The 23,196-nt window shown below is 37.5% G+C and overlaps 1 protein-coding gene across 2 annotated transcripts in view; it reads right to left on the bottom strand.

The window, feature by feature from the left end:
- Positions 1–23,196, bottom strand: part of LOC117167055 (transcription initiation factor TFIID subunit 7) — a 142,362-nt gene that overhangs the window by 85,584 nt on the left and 33,582 nt on the right. Inside the window, exons 3-4 of one of the 2 annotated variants that reach the window (XM_033351633.1) lie at positions 17,745–17,825; positions 7,588–7,656 (exon numbers count right to left, since the gene is read on the bottom strand). In XM_033351633.1, coding sequence (XP_033207524.1) covers positions 7,588–7,656; positions 17,745–17,825 — 150 coding nt within the window. The remainder of the gene's footprint in view (positions 1–7,587; positions 7,657–17,744; positions 17,826–23,196) is intronic. The other variant, XM_033351634.1, reaches the window with a different exon arrangement.

Below are 23,196 nucleotides of genomic sequence, written 5' to 3'. Positions count from 1 at the left end.
AGACATGCGGGATGCTGGAGGACATTAAAAGGCAGGGAGGGGGGCTAAAGGAGAAGGTACAATACGGAATAAATGGGAAGAGTGGGAAGAATTATGGAATGGCGAAAAAGAGAAAGTCTAGAAAAAATATAATGCGTAGAAAATTAGCAGAGAGAATATGATGAAAATAGGAAAAGGGAGATGAGTATAATAGAATATAGAGTGAGTAAGAAGTGAGCGTTGAGCGAAGAAGAATTGAGACAATAGCGAGCCAGGAAACAACAGAAGGAGCGAACAGAGAGAATAGAAGATCTGACCTGGCAGGAAAGGAGAAGAAAATGGTTTATTGAGTGGAAATAATGGGCGGAAATACGGAAAGGTAGGAAGGAAATAATAGGGAGATAGAATTTAGGTAGACGAAGACATGTGGATTTGGGACGAAAAAATAGAAGAATTGAGAACTTGTCAAACAAGGCAAGAAGAAGAATAAAGAACAGGTTAATAAGAAGGAAGGAAATGTGTCAGGGTTTACAAAATAAAAAAGTGCTAAAAATAAGTACAAGAGGAACGGGAGGAGAAGATGGGCAGGTGAAGGTGGGTTTCTGGAATGTTTCGGGATTAAAAAACAGGGACGGGGTGTATATAGAAGTGGGAAAGAGGAAGGTTGGAGAGTAATTAATAAGTGAATGGAGGAAAAGAAGGACGAGTTAGTTTTGATAAGCGGTGATTTGAATGTCTGGACTGGTGAACAAGGGGGAGGGACTTGGGATAAAGAAAAGGAGACCTTTGTGAGGAGTTCCAAACATAGGGAGAAAGACAGGGAGGGGAGGAGGTTACTAGACATAATAAATGAAACAGGATGGTTTATATATAATAGAAACATAAAAGGAGATGAAGGAGAGATCACAGTTTTAGGGAAGGGAGAGACAATAATGGACTACATCCATGCGGAAGAAAGAATGAGGAATATGATACGACGTATGAAACTGGGTAATGAGGTAGGGATAATAAGATAGGGATAAGGAAATAGGGTCCCAGCACTTTCCGATAGAAAAGAAAAGAAAAGAGGGCGGAAACGAAGAGAAAGTATTACACACAATCAGACGTGATTTGAAAAAGGGATGGGGACTATGGACAAAATTTCGTACTAAACTCCTTGGTTAACAGAAACCTAGAGGAAAAGCTGAAGGAGAAAGAAAAAAGAAGGACGATATTGGGTAACAACAAACTATACTCTCTAGCTTACGCGGGCGACATAATTCAGTTAGCAGACGAGGAGAAGGGAATGAACCTAATGATGAGAATTTTCGAAGAGTATGTTGGGGCAGATGATCTGACGGTGAATGTAAAAAAAAGACCAAGTTGATGTGTTTCATAAGTAGAAAACCCGAAATATATTACGCTTGGCAGATAGAGGACAAACTGCGGAAAGGGTGGAGGAATTCTGTTACAAAGGTTTTTGGTTTAAGACAGAAGGGGGAAACGAGGTGCACGTGAGGAAAAGAATAGAATATGCGAGTAAAGTAATGATCCAAGTACGGGGTATAGGAAAAAGAAGGTTCAAGGACGACTGGAAATTGAGGGTTTGGTTGTTTGATGCGTTGGTTTGGGCGATTTTGTGTTATGGAGTAGAGGTTTGGGGGAGGAGGAACACAGAAAAGTGGAGAGCATGGATGAGCGATTACTGGGATGAGTAAGAGAGGTTAGCTGGAGTTGCCCAGGATACATGTTAAGAGAAGAATTAGGATAAGGAATTAGGATATCATAGATATGCTTGGACGAAGTTCGGAAGGAGACGAGAGGGAATTCGGGAAATCTGAAATAGGAGGAAGAAAGGAAAAAAATAAGGAGAGTTTGTGATATACGAGAAGGGGTTATGGAGTAGCAAGTCATAGAGTAAGAGCTATTAGTAAGACAAGGAGAAGAGAAGCCTTGGAAAATCGCTCTTTAGCAGAATTATTAGTATTTTTTTTAATGTTATTATTATTTAATTTTATTGTTGATTGAGACAAGACATTAGAATTGAAGCAGTTAATAAGTTAGATTAAGGATAAAATGTAAATATATGTACAGCGTGCAAAGGCCCTCAAACCCATAAAAGAGAGAGATTAAATATACATACATACATGCATACATACATACACCTGTTAGGTTGTAGATTCATAATTTAAGTTCAAAATTCATCTCGTTGGCTGAAAACGTAACTATTTTGTTGAAAATTCGTCTTATTTTGCAGAAATATAATGTTTTGGTTGATATTTCTATTTTTGTTTAAAAATTCAACTAATTTGTTTAACATTAAAATCATTTCGGATTACAATCTCAAGTATTTTATCTTTTTTCTCGAATTTATATTTTTTGTTTGAGTATTCAAGTACTTGATTGAAAGTTTAACTAATTTGTTTAAACGTCTTTTATTATGGAAACAACATTTTTTATTTAAAAATTACACTTTGCAAAATTATTCTTGTTCTTCAAATAAGTCCAGGCCGAAAGTCCTACAAGAATCATCTTTAATTGTTTAAAGGACAGAAAAAATGTCAGGCAGTAATTGTTCGCATAACATAATCCTAATGATAATATATGAAAAATAATATGAATGTCTTTTGTAAGAAGTGTTTTTCAAAATAGGTCGGATTTTTAAAACTATAGAACGTAGAAGGGAACTTTTATTAGTCAGTGTTCAATGAACGCTTGGCTACATATAGGTGTGGGCTTGTACCTGCCGCAGCTTTATGGCCGAGACTGTATCTGTAAGTTCTAAGCCTCTAACAATAAGCCACTTTGAGTGCAATTTAGGTGCCATAAATTCTTCAGGTTTGGAGAAAAACTACTGTTGGACAGAAAGCTGTCATTTTCACTCATTTTTCTAATTGCTTCAAAACTATAAACTAAAAAATAATTAACATTCTTTCCATTAATCTGTTCTCATATCCTTGAAAATGCTTCTTAACACCAAAATTGCAAGCAATAGTCTTAATCGTTTTATTTGAAAATGAAAAATATGCATTTATTTGTTTCTACGAGAGAACGATTTGGGGTCAAAGCGGGTCGAAGATTCCAAAATGCATAATTTTGAGCCACCTTTTATTTACCACTCTTATAATAATACATTTTTCCTATTATTGAATAAACTTTGAAATAACAAAATAATTATTACATTACGTGTAAAAATTATTTCAGCAAATGTACAATTAGTAAAAATATATAAAAGTACACCTTAATTTCAAGCATTAGACTTCCTTTCTGAACTTTTAATGCAAAATTTGTAAATAGCACAAAAAGTTAGCTAAAATTAAACAAAAAACATTTGGATATGTCCAGTTTTTATGAGATTTTTCCAATTTTAACAATTCATTTTGAACGCGCGAATTCAATTTCAGCGCTATCGTCTACCAGGCGGAAGCAGCATCCCCTCCTCCGCCGTAATATACTGCAACCGATGCTTGGTTGAATTATGAAATAACTTCCGGTCATAAGCCGCTATTATAAGCAGTATTTTCACAACTGATTATTCTGACAATTTTACTACAATCAGTAATACTATCCAGTAGATACTATTTGCCAATTTCAGCTGTATATCTTAAAAATTACGACTGCAATCATGGTTATAACCCCCCCCCCCCCCCACCCTCTCAATTAACATTCAGAAAATATTTTCATCTGAAAATCATTAAAAAATTCTAAGTTTCGATTGACTATAAACCCGATTGTTTAGGATAAAAATTACAGAAGTTATTCCATTTGTTTACAAGACAAAAACGGAACTACTCTTTTGCAACCATTTTAACGTACTTAATACTTAAAAATCAATTACGGGTAAGCGTACATGACACTATAAATTTTTAGGATTAAAATTTGTTTACTTGTATATCTTTGCGATGAGCTAATCAAAATTTGACACCACCGAAAAAACATAACCTTTTTAAATAACAAATAGTTTTTTTTTAAAACTAATTATTATTTGACCTTAAATTTTGCATATACTTTCAGCTTAACAAAACACATTATCAGAGACTTTAATAGACGTGCATACACTTTTTGCAAAAATTACTAGATTTTGCAAAGCGGCCAGTTTTGTCGATTTTTAATACTTTGTGCGGGAACAAATCCAACAATCTCAATGTGCGACCTGTCAAATTAAAGAGCTTTTTAACACCTTACATTAATGATAAAACTTTTATTCGCAAATCAGTAACTTGATCTAAATTTCACAAAAACATGATACCATCAAATTTGAACTTTGCGCAATTAGGTCAGATTAAATATTTTTGTATGCAAGCACACAAGCCTTTATCCCAGGCATGGACACTACATGATCGTATACCTCGTTTTCATTCTAAAATTTTGTGCTGAAAAAATCCTTCATTCCCTGGGCTAAAAGGCCTTAACTATTAAGCTTGGAAGTCAGTTGGTTTCCTCTCTTATATTGCCTTATTTTGATTCTTTCTGTGCTCTCTGTAATGATTTGAATGATGAACTGAACACGAAGCTTACGCAATTTCTAAACACCTGCATCCGGTTTACTTTCGATCTTAAGTGTGATTATTGCATCACTCCTTTACGGAGAAGGTTAGAATGGTTCCCTATTAGAAATAGACGTCTTTATTTTATTGGTGTGTTCAATTTTATATCACTGAAATCACAAAAACCTGAGTGCTTTTAAGAAGAATTTCTAAGTAGGGCTGCAGTTACTGAAAGAGTGGTACGCTGACCCGAGAGATTATAGGTCTCGTATAGCCGTAACTGTACTTGCTTAATGAAAAAAGCATGTAATATGGTAAAGTTAGATAGATGATGATGAGATAAATGATTGTATCATATAGTATGTACTGAGGTTATTTTATATTATGAGAAAGTTTTATGGGAAAATATGTACCCATATAATTATTATCCATATCGTATTATAAGAAATTAGCAAGCAGCATTTGTTATAATTTTAAGGAGGAATTACTTATCGTAAGAAAGTTTACGGGCGCATGATTTAATGTAACATGCATACGAATGTATATTTGTACTTGTTTTTATAGACGTTTCTCTGGACAAATAAACGTTTAGTTCAGTTCAGTTTTCACTCTGTCTCTCTGTTAAGAAGTCTGCTCCTGCAAACATGCCTCTGTCCGCTCTTCCTCGTAAAATCGAGAACGGGTTTTAAAAATTCAAAAGCTACTGTTCATTTAAGGGACATTCGCGAGGAGATTTTCTAATTATAGATCACGTAGGTAAGCAGGTTAGAGAATTTATTCTTAATGCGAAGCACAAAACCTACCAAGAATACGTATACGTTACTATCCAGTTTGAAGATTAAATTCTTCCTATGTCCACTATTTTGTGATATAATTTTAATTTCTGTTTGTATCAAAGTCTTAATTAAGATACGCCTTTTACAACCGAACCTCGGGCACTGTCACGCATCGGGATCCAGAGTATCGAACACTGTTTTTATTGCTACTATAAAAAAACGCGTTCGACAAAATTGTACCACTTACCTCAATAATGTGAAGAACAGCTAGTGTAAGCGAATTCAGGTATTTCGAAGCCCGGTGAAGTTAAAATATGAAATTTCAATTAGAAAAATTTTAAATGGTACTTTTCACTTAATTTATTGTGCAAAAATAAGTATGTAATACATATATCACAGACGGGGCTTCGAGGATGCGTCGACCCTGAGCTAATCATCTCATTCTTACAGTCTCTGCGAAAAAGCAGACGACAGTGTCCAAAGCTACAGTGTCCGAAGTTCTATTGTACTCAGGAAACACACTATCGTCGGAAATTATCTGTACTACCAGAACGAGCAGTACTAAGAATAACTGCTGACTTTGACACGTGATTACTCGTTTAAAAAAGGAGTGAGAAACTTTTTTTTTAAAAGATTGACCTCTAATAGAGATATTCTTGAACTTTTGGAGAAATAGATCACGTGAGAAGTTAAAAAAATGTAAGAATAGCTCGAATCTTGTAACTCGACATCAACTTGTGGCATGACATAAAAAAGTTGTAGCGAATATCCTTAATTCATACCACACAGTCTTTCAAGTCTTATCTCTTATGTATGCGCTAAAACTTTCTAGAAATAATTTTCAGTGGCAGAAAATAGAAGAGAAAATAAGGCTTTATCACGATTAATTGTTTGAATAATTAATAGTTGTTGTCAATTTGTAAAGTATTATAACAAAGAGTCATTACAAACACATTCTTAGCCAATTCCGTGAACAAAATTTAAAAGTATTCGTTGAAATATAACCAAGCTCCTTATTTGTGTATGAATATTGTTAGACTTAGACTTAGAGTTAGACTTCGCCAAAATTCGAGGCCCTCACTTCTTTTGATTGAAACGTGTTTCAAAAAAATCTCTGGATTATTTTCAACTTTTACCTTAAAAATTTTTCGTCAATAGGTAGATGGCAAAACATACTAAAAAAGGCGGGTTACTGCCTCCTTTCTCAAGCGTCAACTTTCACTTGTTCTCAGCAAGCGGTCGAAGTTAGAAAAAACTGAAAAAATTCAGATATTATTTCAATATTCCTTAATATAATACATTTTTCAAAATTATAAAATATTTAATAATTTACTTTTTACGTGAATTTCTTTTTAAACGTGTGTGAGGTGCCCAGGAGAGTTTTCAAAGTTATTGGCTGAGGAAAAGTGAGAGGAAAGGTGAAAAGAATTTTCGAGAAGGTGACAATAGGTGTCTGGGTTTAATGGTATGACATTGTGAGAAAGAAGGAAAAGTAAAGTAAAAAAGTGGATGAAAAAAAAAGTGGCACGCCGAGAAAGTAAGCTTAGTGCCAGACTGGAAGGATGCTGAACGCAGAAAGCAGTGCTAGTGCCGCCTAGTGGGGAGCGGGGAAAGTTGGGGAAAGGAGTCTGGCTTGAGTAGTAGTGTTAAAAGAGGCGGGCGAGTTTGAACGATCAGCTAGGCTGAATGCGCGTTGGACGCACAGAAAGAATTGTGACAGAAGTTCTGGCACACGAACAAAGCGAGATGAGTAATGAGATGAAGGAGATGAAGGAAACGGATGAAGTAATAAACGGGGATTAGAAACAAGCATTGTCTATGTTATAAATGCGGTAGCACAAGTTTCTTACGGAGAACCTTTGAGGAAACACTGAATAATTTCAAGTCAAGTTTGTGCAGCTTAGCTCGAAGTTGGAAAAATTGCAGAAAGGAATGGAAGAGAGAGAAATTTAAGGTACAGTGAAAGGATTAAAATTAAAAAATGCTATTTGACGGTGAATGAGGGCGTGGGGCACCGTGTGGAGGATCTTCTGTGTGTGTTTGAAAATAGAAATAGTGTTAAAATAGAAATTGTCTTAATAGCGGAAGGGTAAAGCAGATTGGGATTCTGTTTCCGCATAATATACACAGGATAAAGTTAGGTTACGAATTTTGTAATATTTACAAATACTTTAGCTTCAGAACAAATGAAGATACTAAGCTGTTAAATGGCTCCAAAATGTGATGTTTAGTGATGCGACTGCAGTACAATAATTAAATTTATGATAAAATCATTGTTATGCGAGGGTTATCATTCTGAATACTTTTTACTTCAATCAGTGTTGGCACGTTGGCAGCTCAGCGGGACAAGTGGTAGAAAAATGTACCTTTTCGATGACAGTAGTAAGTCCAGAAGAAAGCCTACTCCACTGAATAAATGTAACGCCGAGTACTTTCTGGAAACAGGTGAAAGACGTTGTATTCGGAAGATTTCGGAAGCTTTAAGATTCTTTTTATTAAATAATTCAGAAATTTTTTTGAGTGATTTACAATCAACAGAAGTGAGGGGGCTCGATGTTTGGCCCCAAGTATTTGGTAAATTAGCCAAAACCTGAATTCGTTTATTAAAATTGTTTTAATAATAAATAATTCTTGTAATTTTGCAAAGTATCGTATCAAGAGTTATCGAAAAGACATTCTTAGTCAATTTCGTAAACAATTAAGCCCTTTCGTTTATGAATAGTCGAACTCCTTTATGAATATTCTCTTAATAATTAATCAATCTTGAAAATTTGCATAATATCACATCAAAGAGTCACCAGAACAACATTATTAGATGATTCTATGAAAAAATGAAGGGTGTTCTTTAATGAAGGGTTATTTGTAGAATAATTATCCACGATTCATTTAAGAGCGTTCATTTAATATAAACGTATTAAGAAATTTTATTGTAGCTTAATTACAATATGCGCGCTATCGTGTTATACACATCGGCTCAGTATAGAGCTGTAACCAGTACTGGTAAGCCAGGAGAGAAGGCGGCTGCGGTATGCCGAGGTTCGCACCGCTTAGCAAACAGGGGATAGACAGTGGTCGATAGACTCGCTCTGCGGTCGTCGATAGGTTAATGCTTGCCTACTCCATTAGTTAGAAAATAGGCAAGCTTGGAACTTGTTTATGAAAATTGCTAGGATAATAATCAATTTTTGTGAATTTTCAAAGCTACATAGCAAAGGGACACCAAAAAGACATTCTTGATTCGTGAAAAAGGTAGCCTCTGCGTTGAAAAACAGCCAAACTGTTAACTCGTTTATAAAAATTTATTTAAAACATGCCAAACAGGATCTTTTTCAATTAATGGTAATCAAACTTTTATTTTTATTATATTTTTTACCAAAACTCTGGATTTTAATTTACTGTACATTCCTTATTCCGAAAATAACTTTTTTTTCATTAATTTATGATTTAATCAACAATTTTCAGATTTAATTAACAATTTCGTAATTATTTTCATCAAACCGAAATTATTTCTACGTAATTTTATCACGTATATAAAACTTTCTTTGATAAATTTGAAAATTTCAAAAGAAAGGTGCTTCTGAAAAGTTAAAAAAATATTATCTTTGTTCTTAAATAAAAATTAAAAACATTTGTTATAAAGAATAAAAATATACAAATCTTTCCGAAATTACAGAAGCCTACATTTAAAAAGAAATCTGTGATTAAAAATTCGAAAATTTTGAAATTCTCAAACACTTTAAACTATGAAGGGACTGCGGTCGCTGTTTGTACAAGCCAAGCACACGAGTTTAAATAATCGCGCATTATATATGTACAGCAATCACTGCTAAGAAAGCGAGTAGACTTTCCTTCAGCCAATTACATTGCTCGCAGATCAGATACGTTGTACGCTGCAGATAGATAGATAGATAAACGTTTATTTTTCGGCTTTCTGGCTTTAAAAACTTGACTTGAAGGATTGCTTCGCATTGCTGACCTCTGCCTCCGCGGCTAATATTTAATACCTATTTACAATATTTATAATTTTCTTACACTTCCTTCCTATCCTATTTATAATCTTTCCCTCTCCATTCCTTTTCCTTCTCTTCTTCTCCATCTTACCCAAAACCCTCTCACCCATGCTACTGCCTCTGTATCCCCCCTTTTATACAACAATACCTCCATACTTATACCACCCTTTTCCACCTCCTCATACTCCTGCAACTAGTGCTCCACTTTTGCATCCCCGTTCCCGCACAAATCCCCCATCCTCTTCTCTCTCGAAAGCCAAAAACTATTAAAATACTCCATGCATCTGCATAAACCTCGTTATCAGTGCCTGACTTCCTTTCTTTCCTTTCTCACATAAGTATTGCTCTCTCCCCCTTGGCATTATCCACACATAGTTCCTGTTAAACCTTGACTCCCTTATTCTCTCCTCCCTTCTGTCCTCTCGCTCCATGCCGTTTATCTTAACCATATCATATAACTTTCTTCTTCCTCGTGCATTCTTCTCACTTCATCAATCTGCAGTCCATTTTTTCTAAACAACCTTTTACTTTCAACCTGCAACTTCCCATCCCCTCTTCCGTTCTCTTAATCCCGCCAACACTCTTTAACTAGCTTACACACACATCCAATCCATAAAATATGACACTCATCACTAGCGATTCGCACAATTTCATTTTCCTTCCAAAATCATCTGCAAACAACTTCTTTCCCGGCCTCCATATTTGTCTTATCCCTTCCACGTACCTTCTTAACCTCTTCCTCATCTCCTTTAAGGCCTCCTCGCTCTTTGCTAGCAGCACTATGCCATCTGCATACGCGAGTGACCATATCCTAACCCCTTCTATCACAGCAGCCGCTGGATTACATTCCCTCTCCGCTATTAAAATCGCAAAAAGCGATCCCTCCTCTTCTCTCGCCCTATCTTGTCTCTTCATATACCTTCCTTACTCTCTCGATCATGCCTCTCTCTACTGCTAAGTGATAAGTAGGGCATGCAATGAGGGCTGTAAAGATAGGGATAATGTATAAGTTTGTGACAGTGTATACCAGGATGGAATGGAAAGGATTAAAGAAAGGGTGAAAGCCTTGCTAGGCAAAAGAGAGGAAGGTATGGTGGTAATGGGGGAGGGGACTTTAATGCAAGGATTAGGAAAGAAGGGGGCCTTTATAGCGAAGAATTGATCTTTGAAAGCAATTCGAAGAATAAGATTATAAAAGAGGAGGGGGATATTTTAAGGGACTGGGTGGAGGATAGAGGCTTGGTGGTGGCGATTGGTATGGTAACAGAGGCGAAGGGGGACAATACATGTATCTAAGTAAGGTAGAGGTATAGGTGATAGACTATGTAATCAAGAATATGCAAGGGTGGGATGAGATGAAGAGACTCGCAGTAGAAGGGAGGGTAGAATGAGATAATCAGCCATGAGGGTTGTTGATAAGAGGGGAGAGCGACGGACAGCAAGATGTGGAAGAAATGTTGACGGGGGAGAGGCTGAGCTGAATAAGGGAGACGACAGACCAGTGAGAAAAGCATTTAGGTAAGGTTCGCTTTGAAGTGGATTCAGTGAAAGAGATATGGGAGGATTTGAAAGAGAAAGTAAAAGGTTGTGTGCGAAAGAAAATATTCAGAATGAAGCGGAAAGGAATAGTGAAGCCGTGGTGGGATAGGGAATTAAAAAAAAGTAATAGGAAGGTTATGAAGGAGTTGTGTAATTGAATTGATTGATGTGTAAGAAAAAAGAGCAAGAAAAGGAACACGATCTGAAATAGAAGTTGGAAGTGTTAGGACAGGGGGAGACGTTGTGGAAGATAATAAATAGGTTCTTAAGTTTTTTAAAGTCGTTTCAGGGCTCCAATTCACGAAAGAGAGATGAGAAGAGGGTAAGAACAAAGGAGGCAGAGGGGGGGTGAGTTAAGTAACAAGGATAGAGAAAGAGACAAGAAAGTTAAAATCAAAGGCAGCAGAGCCAGACAGGGTATAGAACGAAGCGTGGCTGTTTAATACAAAAGAGATTAGCGCGAGGCTATAGGGAATAGTGAAAAAATGGGGGGGAGGGTCTCAGGAGGGTGGAGAGAGTAGCTAAGAGTGCCACAGTACAATAAAGGAGATTGGAATAGGCAGGAAAATTATAGAGGGATTACACTAATGAACACGGTATACAAAGTTTACGCGATGGCGTTGAAAGAGAGGCTGCACAAGCATGTCAAGGGGAAAGGAATATTGATGAAGATGCAAGGGGTCTTTAGGGCGGGTAGGAGCACTATAGAAAATACCTACGTTATGGAGCACGCGTCGGATAGAAAATTAGCAATTAAGGGGTCGATAGTGTACCCGTTTTAGCGAACCTCAAATGCCTGTTTCGGAGGGTTTCTGGATAGATAGGGACTTAAGGCAATGGAATCCGATTAGCCCAACGCTTTTTTCAAATTTAATTGCGAATATGAAAGCTAAGATAGAGGCCGGAGTGGAAGGAAGAGTTATGGTAGGAGGGATTAGAATTTGGTCACTCGCGTATGCAGATTATAAGGGAGGTGGATAGTCCCATATAAGAGAGAGTAAGTAGAACGAACGTGGTGATGACGCAGAGGTGGGGTTGCAAAACAGGTTGTTTGCAGATGATTTTGGAAAGAGAATGAAATGGTTTGACTCGCTCGTGATAAATGTGCTATTTGATGAAGTACAGATGTGAAGGTGGAAGGAATTGGATGAGGTAAATAGGACACATGAGAGGTATGTAATGTGGGCACTGGAGTCGGCTAGAAATACGCCTAAATATACTGCTAGGAAGGAGGCGGGTTTAAGGAGTTGTGGGATTTTCACCAAAATTCGGGCGTATAAGTATGAGGAGAAAATTTGTGAAGAGTCAGGGGAGTAAGCTGGTTGCGGATTTTGGTGGCAGAAGGAGAACAGGTTAAAAAATAGGAAGGTGGAGGTTGGGTGAGAATGATATTTTAGAAGGAATGGGTTGCAAAGGGGTGAAGTAAGAAGGATGCGTGAAGAGGGGAGAAAGGTGTATCAGGTGGATAAGAACGGCATAGAGAGAGAAAAAGCAGCAGGGCAGGAGAAAATAAGATGGTCAAGATTTAATGGGAACTGTGGATTAATTATGCCCAAGAAAAGTGTGCAGTATTTGTGTGAAAAAGCAAAGTAATTCAGTAGCACAGAGCGAGGATATGATGTGCGTGTATGGAGGGTTTTAATAGATTCTGGCTTTTCAGGGAGAAGAGAATGTGTGAATTGTGCGCGAAGGGGTATGCTAGGGTTGAGCACTGTCTGGAGGATTGCAAGGAGGTGGAAAGGAGTGAGATCAACACGGAGGTATTACTGCACGAAAAGGGAGACCAACTGGTAGTTGAATTGTAAATATTGTAAACAATTAGTAAATAAGTATTAGATATTAACCGCGAAGGCAGAGTTCAGCAATGCGTCGTATTAAGGTAGTACTAACCGTTTGCGACGCAGTGAGACGTATACGTCCGACCTACTTCTCCTAAGTTTTTATTGGATTTCTAGTTCGCGTTGACATAGAAATACGAATGCTATTTTTTAATAAACTCTTGGGGATGTAAGGAGTTCAACTAGCACAAAAAAGTATGTGAATATATTTTTTGCAGAATTTTTCGTAGGCCAGTTTTTTCAAAAAAAATTTCCAGAATATGGAAAAATAGATTTTTTTATTATGTTGGTCTATAAAAGATTCTGAGAGACAGGGATAACTTCTCAATGAGCATAAAACTCGATTATGTGGTTTTTGTGGTCGCTAAATACGATTCTGATGTCAGAATTTAAAAATTCAAAATTGCGGCTACATAATGGCAGCATTTTCTGAGGAGCAGCAGGGTCGCTACCTCCAAATCTTGTTACAATACTGGAACCCAAGGGGAAAACTGGACAGCCTGTCGTGCGATCGCGGTTGCTTGCTTCGCGATATACTCTCATTTTTCGAGAATCAGAGCCAGGTTACAAAAAGGAAAATCTATCAAAATAATAATAAATTGAATTTTAACAGGTAGCTTTAGTTTTGTTAAAAAACATTTAAAAAGATTTAAAAAAAACGGTTAATAACTTAAAGAGTTATCGCATATTTGATGCACCGAGAGTTCTTATTTTATATTTAAATGATCTATAAATGTTGCCGCTATTAGTGAAAATATTACCCGATTTTCATGAACTTCTTTTACTTTTTTTTTGTTATATCCCGAAATTCATTTAGCAAATTAAAATTTAATTGAGCTATGTCTTTATAATTTCAGTTATTGCAAGAGATTTTAATATCATTAGAATGGACTTCTCCAAAACATCTTTATACTTATGCGACAAAATCACTAGAGAATCAAAAAATTTCATTCCCCTTACAAAATCCTATGTGACCAACCTCTTCTTCAGCTCCCACACCTGCCTCATCACCACATGTGCCCTTCTCACCCTCTCTTTTATATGACCATCCACTTCCCCCATTCCTTCGAAACAGGAAGCCCAGGTACAAAAAATCTTTCACTTCTGGTAACGCTTTTCCCTTCCACTTCCCTCCCTTATTTCTCCCACCTCCTTTCCTGAATACTATAACCTTAAAGTTTTCCGCATTTAACTCTAACCTATTTTTGTCCAAGTATCTTCTCAAGCTTTTCATCATCTATTTTAAAGTCTCTTCGCTCTTTGATAGCAGCACTATGTCATTTGCATATGCGAGTGACCATATCCTGACTCCTGCTACCCTAACTCCTCCTACCACTTCGGCCGCTAGCTTACTTTCCATATCCACGATTATAATTTCAAAGAGCTTAGGGCTAAGCGGGCACCCTTGCCTCAAACCCCCATCCATACAGAAACCCTCACAGATTCCCTCCCCTCCTCTCACCATATATTTCGTCTTCTCATATACCTCCCTTACCCTCTTGATCAGGCCTCCGGCAATATTCCTTTCCTCTCAACATCCTTCCGCAGTCTATCTGCCAACACCATCGCGTATATTTTGTACGCCGTATACATTAGCGTAATCCTCTATAATTTTCCGACCACTCCCTGTTCCCTTTATTATACTAGTACGATCAAACCCCTCCCTCCACCCTCTTGGAAATCCTTCCCCCATTCATATTTTTTTCACTACCCCCGTAAGCCTCTCTCTAACCTCTTGTGTGCCAAACAGCCATACTTCGTTATCTACACTGTCTAGCCCTGCTGCCTCAGATTTTTTCAACTTTCTTATCGGCTTCCTTAACTCCTCGTCATTCAGGTCCTCTCCACCTGCCTCCTTCGTTCTTCTAATCCCCTCATCTCGCTTCCATGTATCTAATCCCTGAAATGAATCTTTAAAGAATTTCCTCCATTCGTCACTCCCTATCTCCTCACTCATTCCCACCCTACTTTTCCTAAACCTATTCATTATCTTCCACACGTCTTCTTCTGCCTTAACACTTCTCAAATCCCCTTCCAGCTCTTTTTTATTTTCCTGCTCTTTCTTCTTACCCTAAACACCCTCACCCTTCATCCACAAACTTAATGGCTATGATTTGCAGTGGATATTTATCAAGAATTATAAATGGGTTCAACATTAATTTTAAATCGCCGCAAATGCGGAGATGCCCGTTATTTTTTAAGGTTGGAATGATGGGCGTTGCCCACTCGCTAGTCTCAACTTTTTCTACATGATCAAACCCTTCTAATCTCTGGAGTTGATTTCGATTAAAGGCTCAACTGCATGCGGTATATCCCGCATGCAGTTGAGTAATGAGCTCTCGCTCATTACTCAACAGGTTTAAGAAATCCTTTCGTTGCGTTGCATCCGGCGTTGAATCGTCTTCTTCAACGCTTTCATGCGGCCTGTGAACGTTGCTCGTGTCTAGCCCTCGTTTGTTCAAACAGGGTCGTTCCAGATCACCTTTTCCGCCGCAATGATTACATATTGAATTCTTATAACGACACTTTGCGCGCACGTGATTCCGTCCGCTGCAGCAGTAGCATATGTTTCTTTTAATGCAGTGTCAAAATTAAGCTTATCATTCTCAAACAGGGCTATACGTGTTTCTTCGTCGCGTATGCCAACTACAAACTGATCTCTCAATGCCTTTGCTAACTCTTTAAAATTGCAATTCAACGCTTATTGCTTTAACCTTGCTGCAAACTCTACAACTGTCTCACATGGCTGCTTCTGTGCTTGATTGAACATACACCTTTCCATAACTTCCGATGGCTTCGTGGTTATATTGTTCAGACATAAATTTAGCTAACTCATCATAAGCTTTTGTTACTGGTTTAGCCGGCGCGCACAAGTTTCTGATTAATTTGTAAGCCATATCATCTAATCATCCGAGCATTATTCCTACTTTCTTCTCATCTTTTGTCTTTTTCACTGTGAATTGTGTATCGAGTCTTTCAGTAAACCAATCGCAGTTGCCTTCCCCTAAACAGAATTCAAGTTTGGTGTTGTCGACCGACATATCGCTGTCTTCGTCAGATTCGTATGCCGTAGCGAAAAATTCGTCGTCTCGCGAATGCTCGTTGGCATTAGCCGGTGTGTGTTTATGTATATCTAGTTCGCTTGCGAACTTTTCCAAGGTTCCTTTTGCTGCTTCTAACTTAACAGCTTCTACGAACGTTTGTTGTTAACTATCGCATTGTTCACTTTCATCAGCTATGATACCGCGCTTTTTCAATTCTACAAATTATCGTTATTTGTTTAACGTGTAAGCCCCACTGACCTTTGTCTTTTCGTCTTTTTCGGTTGGATCACTCATTATGCCTCTGAACTAAAATAAACGTTTTATTATAACGATCGCATCTTTCTACGGTCTCGCGATTTTTTTTTCACTACACGTATAAGCATTAACACTGAGTTAAATACGTACTCCGAACTTAAATTCACTCGTTCCTTTTCACGTTGCTCGTTTCAAACATCCTCGTTGTTATAGTTGTAATGTATTAGATGATTAAATAGAATATACCAAGGAATATATAACAATGAAGGTATAGTTTATTAATAATGAAATTAGGAGGGAGGGGGGGTAATTATGCAAGTTAAGAAGGTACGTAGCCTAAGCATGGTCACTCACACTTGTCAACATGACCACAAAATACAGACCAAAAAGAGCCTGAGTTTTTAGACTTTTCAATTTTAAAAAATGGTTAAAAAATATTGATTTAAATACTTGTTTTAATAAATTTAACTTTATTCGGTTGATAGATTTTGATTTATGCGTAGAAAAAGTAAACCGAAATTTTTTTTTTGACGATTTACATTACTACTGCGAAAAGTTACGAACCGTTTCTGATTCGTATGAAACACATAATTACTTAAATATAACGCCTTGTTTTATAAAATTCATACAAAAATTTCTAACAATGGAGGAAAAACAATGTTTAGAGTGAGTCGCTGATTTCAAATCTGAAGTAAAAACGTCAAATTTCAAAATAGCGAAATTAATATGGCGAATCATACTTGCAGAAATTAAACAGATATTACTCAAAATTATTACTTGAGGGTTTTTAGGAACGCTGATTCCAAATCCGAACACAAAATATCAAACTTCAAAACGATAAAGCCATTATGGCGCATCATGACTGTAAAAAATTGATTTGTCTGTAAGCTACTATACGTGTGTTTTGGGGTCGCTTATTTCAAATTTGAAGTGAAAATGTTAAAATTCAAAATAGCAAACCCACTGTGTCGGATAGTTTTACAAATGAAACCAATTTGACTAGAAATTGCTACAAAGGTTTTTTTTTGTATATTCATTTTTTCTAAGAATTGTTGAACCAAAAAATCATTAAACGTTGAAAAAAAATTACAATCCGAATTCAACCATATCACCCATAATTGCAAAGAAACAGTTTTCATAACTAAATAATCATTGTTTTACTTGAAAAAAATCTACACTTAATTCTGTTTGACAGTCTTAACATAAAAATAATTTGTTGTAAGTTAAATTAGATTACAAAACCAAGTTTTGTTAGTGATTTTAATCTATGCACACATACACATACCCATACTCTTTGCAGCCTAAATTAACCCAGGTAAATTAATTTTCAAACTTAAATTTGATGTTTTGCACACTATGTATTCTCAATTTGAATTAAATGAGTTTGTTAAATAATTCAAGTCATTTAAAATTATGTAAAGAACTTTAAAGGTAAATTATTTTTTGATTGAAAATGTTTAAACACTTAATAAACAGATTAAAATTAATTTTAAACAGTATATAAAAAATATTTTAGCTACTCCAGGAATCAGCTACCCAGAAGCTCTCAGAATCCTGAAGTTCTATATTAATTTACAGGCCGGATTTTGAATCAGCATGCAAAAATCTTATTTACAAAAATTGCTAACTTTAACGCAGAATTTCAAGATTAATTTTTTTTAATTTCCCTATAAAAATTATCTATCTAGATCATTCCTATCAAAATCTTCAGGATTTCCAGAGAAAATCCAACAAAACCCCCTACAGTGGAGCACTTACCTATGTGTGACTGGGGTTTTTACATCCCATACTTTCTGCTATAATTTATTATATAAATGAAGAAGAAAAATTTTCTCACCTGGCAGATGTCAGCAGTTTTGTAAAAACTCTTACTGTCAATGGTTTTCAAGGATTCCACAATAGTAGGCAGATCCACTACCTGAATAAGAGAATAATGCTTTAGTTTAAATAACTTATCCCAAAAAGTTGTTCATGTAATATGAATAATTTTACTCTCAAAGTGAATCGAATATGCTGAAGAGCCCAAAAAATATAATTTTTTTTGTTCAATTTTATTTGCCCACTGAAAAATAGAATTGCCCATGTCTCTATTCAAATTAAAAAATAATAATAAAAGAAGCAAGAAAAAGAAGGCAAATTCTAAATCCGCTTTCTTCTTTATTTCATTCGTCCATTTTTATTATTATTCTTCAATCACAATGAAAAAATTTGCAATAACCTAAACATTTTTCGGTGTTCATTCAACACGCTATTCGTGGCAATAAACAGTATATTGTGCTACGAGTGGGAAAAATGGTCGATTGTGAACGAGCATTCCGTTGACGAGTGACCGCGGCAAGAATGCGACGGGTCACGGATATACATATTGACTCTTTGCAAACCGCCCACCTGAACTGTATATGGCGCCACGTGACGGCATATTCAATCACATATTCACGACAGAGCATCACTTTTTCCCACTGGTCCACGAACTTTTTCCCACTTCTTAATCAGACGAAAAAAGTCGTATTTCCATAAATGCGCCACGCATTTAATGCTGCAGCAACACGAATTTCGGTGAACAGCAATATTTAAATACAATAAATCATAAGTTATCGCGTTAGAACATAGGTCAATTTTTAATTAAATCATGTTACACGCATATTTTCTAAAAACATTTCACTTCGTTGCGCCTGATATGAATAATTTAAAAAATATTTCCAAGAGAAGTGAACTTTTTTTTAAAAATTCCAAATAATTTGCGGAAATTTACCACTTTTAATATTAAAGATTCTAGAAAGACCTACAAATGAACAAAATTTGAAAAGCACGTAGTTGCTTTTCAGCATCGAATTACATATGTAAATTGAAGTTTTGAGTATTAATTGTGTGTAACTTTTTTATGTGAAGAAATAAAAAAAAGTTATCGTTGACACACGTAAAATTTCCCGAATCCTCCACAACATATTTCAGCTCTTTAATATAAAATATGCAGTAAAAAAGTTCTTATGAATGTTTGGGGCAAACGAAAAATGGATCTTCTATAAAGGTTTTTGGAGTCCTATTGGCATTACAAAAACCCCTATAGAAGATCCAGTTTTCTTTAGACACAAAAGTCTATAGGAAATTTTTAACTAAATAATTTATGTGCAGTTAACGATTATATAATGTGGATAGAAGGCCATGAAGCTCCTCCATGGCGCTCAAGCTATAAAGTCTATTGTGCCACACCCCAGGCTAGTCCTCTCTACATTGAGCCTACACCTTGGTACATAATCAGGATCTTTCTGAGGGGACGTACAGCATAAGGCGCTGGAGACCCGGTTGAAGTAAATAGAAAAATTTCCATTGATATCGGCTCAGGGATGGAACCCCAGCCCTCCTTCACGAAAACCTGACGCGCTATCGTCTGAGCCATCGAGGTTTCAAAAACATTTCCTTAGGGGAACTGGAGGCACCTTTAAAAATTGAGTGAATTTGGGGGGGGGGAGCTCGAGCCGCCATCTTCCAACATGGCCGCCTATTCCACATTTTTTTATTTTTCTTGGAAAATGCTGTTTATTAGTGCAAAAATGATTATATAATAAAACCCTCTAAATCTTCTTCTGCATAAAAAGGGTTACATGAAACATTGTCATAAAGTGAGCAGTTTCGAAAATCGAAAAGATTGAACATTTTTGGAAGTTTCTCCTTTTTGCATTTGCGAGCAATTGTCTCAGTTTCAAGCTTGGCTGAAGGTAATCTATCGTGCAACATGAATGATTTTGCTGTAGCCATATTGTTTATTTAGTTATGCAAATTATTTTGACCAATTTCAACACTTAATTTAAAGAGGTTGCTTTCATTTCTCGAAGTAGGGACTTTCTCATATACTTTCCTCCTGTCTTAACAACACAACTGTAAATGTTCGAAAGTTTTAAATAATTGTTTACATTCTCATCAGAGAAGGTATTAGATTAGTGTAAAATTGGACCCCCTCCACCCCAGTTTTTGTCAACTGTCCACGTTCGTTCGTGAGTTATAGTGTCTGTAGATTTTCATTTTGTTATACGATTACTTTCAAAAGAATTGACAGATTGGCTTGTCCTTTGGTACACTCTTTTAGTATCTTAAAATAAAGTTCAAGCTCGCTGGCCAGCCATTTTGGATAAAAATTCAAGAAGTGAGCGCAATCCGAATATTTTTGAGACCAATTTTTTCAAGATTCAAAAAATTATCCATTCAATAATTCCACTGTATTTCAAATATTCTCAATTATATAAATGTGTTTTCATACACAAACAAAATAATTCTACAGTATTTAAAATATTCTCAATTATATAAATGTGTTTTCAAAAAAAATATATATAATTAAAAGTTTGTCATAAGGACAACCGCAGGATTTCGCCGGAGTGGGTGCTAATCTGGAAAATTGCACCGGTTCCAGCGAAATCGCGGTAAAATTTCAGCCACAACCACGTCTCACGACCGTGAGATAGGTGGTTACAGTCTGTAAAGGATTCAATACGATTCAGCAAAAGCCTCGTGCACCCTAAGAACACGGAGCGACCCAAGGACAACCGCCTTCTTCATTTTTCCCGCAAGTCTTCTAGCATATTGTTGACACGCAGGGATGCTTTTTAGGCCATTAGCAAGTGAAAGCTTGGCACCTCCAAGAGCGCCGATGATAAGGACGATCAATTTAACAGAATATTCCGGGTACGATCGTTGCAACTCCTTTATAAGCCGATACCTCTCTTTCTTTTCATTCTCCTTGGTTATGATGTTTTTGTCAGCTGGTACCGAAAATTCGATAACAAACATGGCTCGCTTCTCGAAGTCAAGAAGAACCATGTCAGGCCTCGAGTGAGCAACAGAAACAATTGTCGAGAATATAAAATTCGAGTATATGCAGCACTTCCCATTCTCGACAATTGACTCAATTTCCCTAGGAGCATTTAGGGGAGCGATATTAAGGTTAATGCCGTAGGAGTGACAGAGATGGTAATAAAGTACTCTTAGTGCCGCATTGTGCCTTTGAATGTAGATCGTTCCCGCGTGAGTTGGACAACTAGATAGTATGTGAGCTAAATGCTCGCGGTGTGCATGGCTAGCCCTGCAGCTATCATCGGGAATGTCTTGGCTCAAAATGTGGCGACGGTATGTTAAGGTGGAAATGGCACCGTCTTGGCATGCAAAAATGAAACCCTCCGTACCAGACTTCGATCCGGGCGATTTAAGGAAAGCAAACGTTAGCTCACAAAACATTGACTGATCCTTCATATTTCTGTGGAAGATACCGTGCATCCTCTTATCGAGGAGCTGTTCAAGAAAGTTTTTCTCTTGTGCTTTCTTAATCCGGGCTTTCAGGAGTGAGCACTCGAGATAGATAAGATTTGATGCATTTTGCTCACCCCTAATACTGAAGTCAAGTCCGAGTGCTTTGTACAGAAACGCTCCTTTGCCCAATTCTTTGTGATTCCTGAACATTTTAAGAAGAGGGTCTCTTCCATTTGCAACTCTATGTGCTGTACCCAGAATAATCCTGTTGTGAAGACATTCAAGACTCAATATTCCGCGACCCCCTTGACGGCGTAAGATGTACAGTCGCGGAACGGAAGACTTAAGATGCATGCTTTTGTTTATGTGCATAACCTTTCTTGTCCCGATATCAAGAGATCTGAGCTCGTTCTTCGTCCATGGAACTACTCCAAATGAATAGAGTAGTACCGGGACGGTAAGCATGTTCGTTGCAGATACTTTGTTCCTCGCCGACAGTTCGGAAGACCAAATCTGTCCGAATAGACGTTTGTATCTTCTTCGGAGAGTATCCTTTATAGATGTCACATCCTGAATGCGTCTCTGTGGTACGCCCAGGTATGCATAAGTCTCTCCAGCGCAAAGGTGTCGTATGGCGCTTCTATCAACGAGCTCAGGATCTTCAGGGATCTATCGATGAGCAGGTTCTCCTGACATCCGGCAACGCCTTTCTTTTAGCCTCCTTGTTCATACATTTTTTGCCACACAGGTTCAATTGCCCGAACAATCCTACCATTTAGGATAGCTGTAAATATCTTATAAAGCGTGTTCAGACAAGTTACTGGTCTGTAATTCTTCGGGTCAGTTAAGTTGCCTATTTTCGGCAGAAGTATTGTGCGCCCTTCCACCAATCATTCTGGAATCGGCTGTTGCGACTTCAAATTTGAGGTGAAAATACGGGCCAAATGCTGATGGGTTGAAGAAAACTTCTTCCACCAGAAGGTTTTGATACAATCTGGTCCCGGTGCGGAATAGTTCTTCATCCCTCTTAATACTTTTTTCACCTCCTCTTTAGTGATGGGTGGGCATTCTTTATCAGGTGTTATGAGGGCAACACATAACTCCTTGATGCTACTTATATTTTCTGAGTCTTCGTCCAGTCTATGCTGAACTTCGTAGACTTCTCTCCAAAATACTTCGGCCTCCTCTGGTTTGGGTGGGTGTTCAACAGTAACTGGAGGGTCTTGGAAGAGTCGAGATGAATCAGAGAAAAACTGTTGATTTTCTCTGACCTCTCAGCTCTCGCTGCATTATACACAGAATAATTGATAGCCCAGAGGTCGAATTCTCCGGAAAAATGTCCACGAAGCTCGTCATCCATTTTAGCCAGATCTTTAGGCTTGAGAGAAACCTTGGTGTTGATGTTTCTCCGGGTCGTAAAGCATCGCTCTTCATCTATTGGATGCCTGCCCCGCGGTTGGTCTTAGTGTCGCCTCTCTTTCTTTGTTGCCGGCTTGTTGTAGCTGTGGTAGAATAGGCGTTCCGCTTACATAGCCCCTTTTACGGAGTAGTTCAGCATGGTTTCGCAGACGTTGCTGCGAAAAGTGCGATAGCTCCGGGTGTTTCTTGCACCACAGATCATGCAGCCGTGCCATGTAACCCCGTCCAGGGGCCACACTCGCATCATAGCACTCTAGCAAGTCGTGATTCAGTCGCTCCGTCCACCCAAAGGTTGCGAGATCCCGTCGATCCATTACATTGAATCCATTTTCATTGGCTCCCCTAGCTCTAGATTGGTCGGCATTGTTGTCCGACCCATTGTCGGGAGCCCTGCGCGTTCTGTTGTTTTGAACCGCACTTACTACAACTATGTTTGGTGTTGTCATTGTTGTTCCCACGAGAAGCTAGGGAACGGGGTTCGTCCATCCTCGTAGAGCCCCGCATGCAAGGATAAGACTGCGTACTCTGAGAGTCGCCCGGTATCCCAGAGTCACCGTTCTAGACACCTCACCCAGGTGCCATTCAGCTTTCGGCACGGTTTTCACACCTCCGCTTGGGGGTTAATTCCTTCG

The sequence above is a fragment of the Belonocnema kinseyi genome, chromosome 2 (genome assembly GCF_010883055.1).
Source record: "Belonocnema kinseyi isolate 2016_QV_RU_SX_M_011 chromosome 2, B_treatae_v1, whole genome shotgun sequence".
In the NCBI taxonomy this organism is placed as follows: Eukaryota; Metazoa; Arthropoda; class Insecta; order Hymenoptera; family Cynipidae; genus Belonocnema; species Belonocnema kinseyi.
The sequence above is the reverse complement of the archived record's forward strand: the minus strand, read 5'-3'. Positions and strand labels throughout refer to the sequence as shown.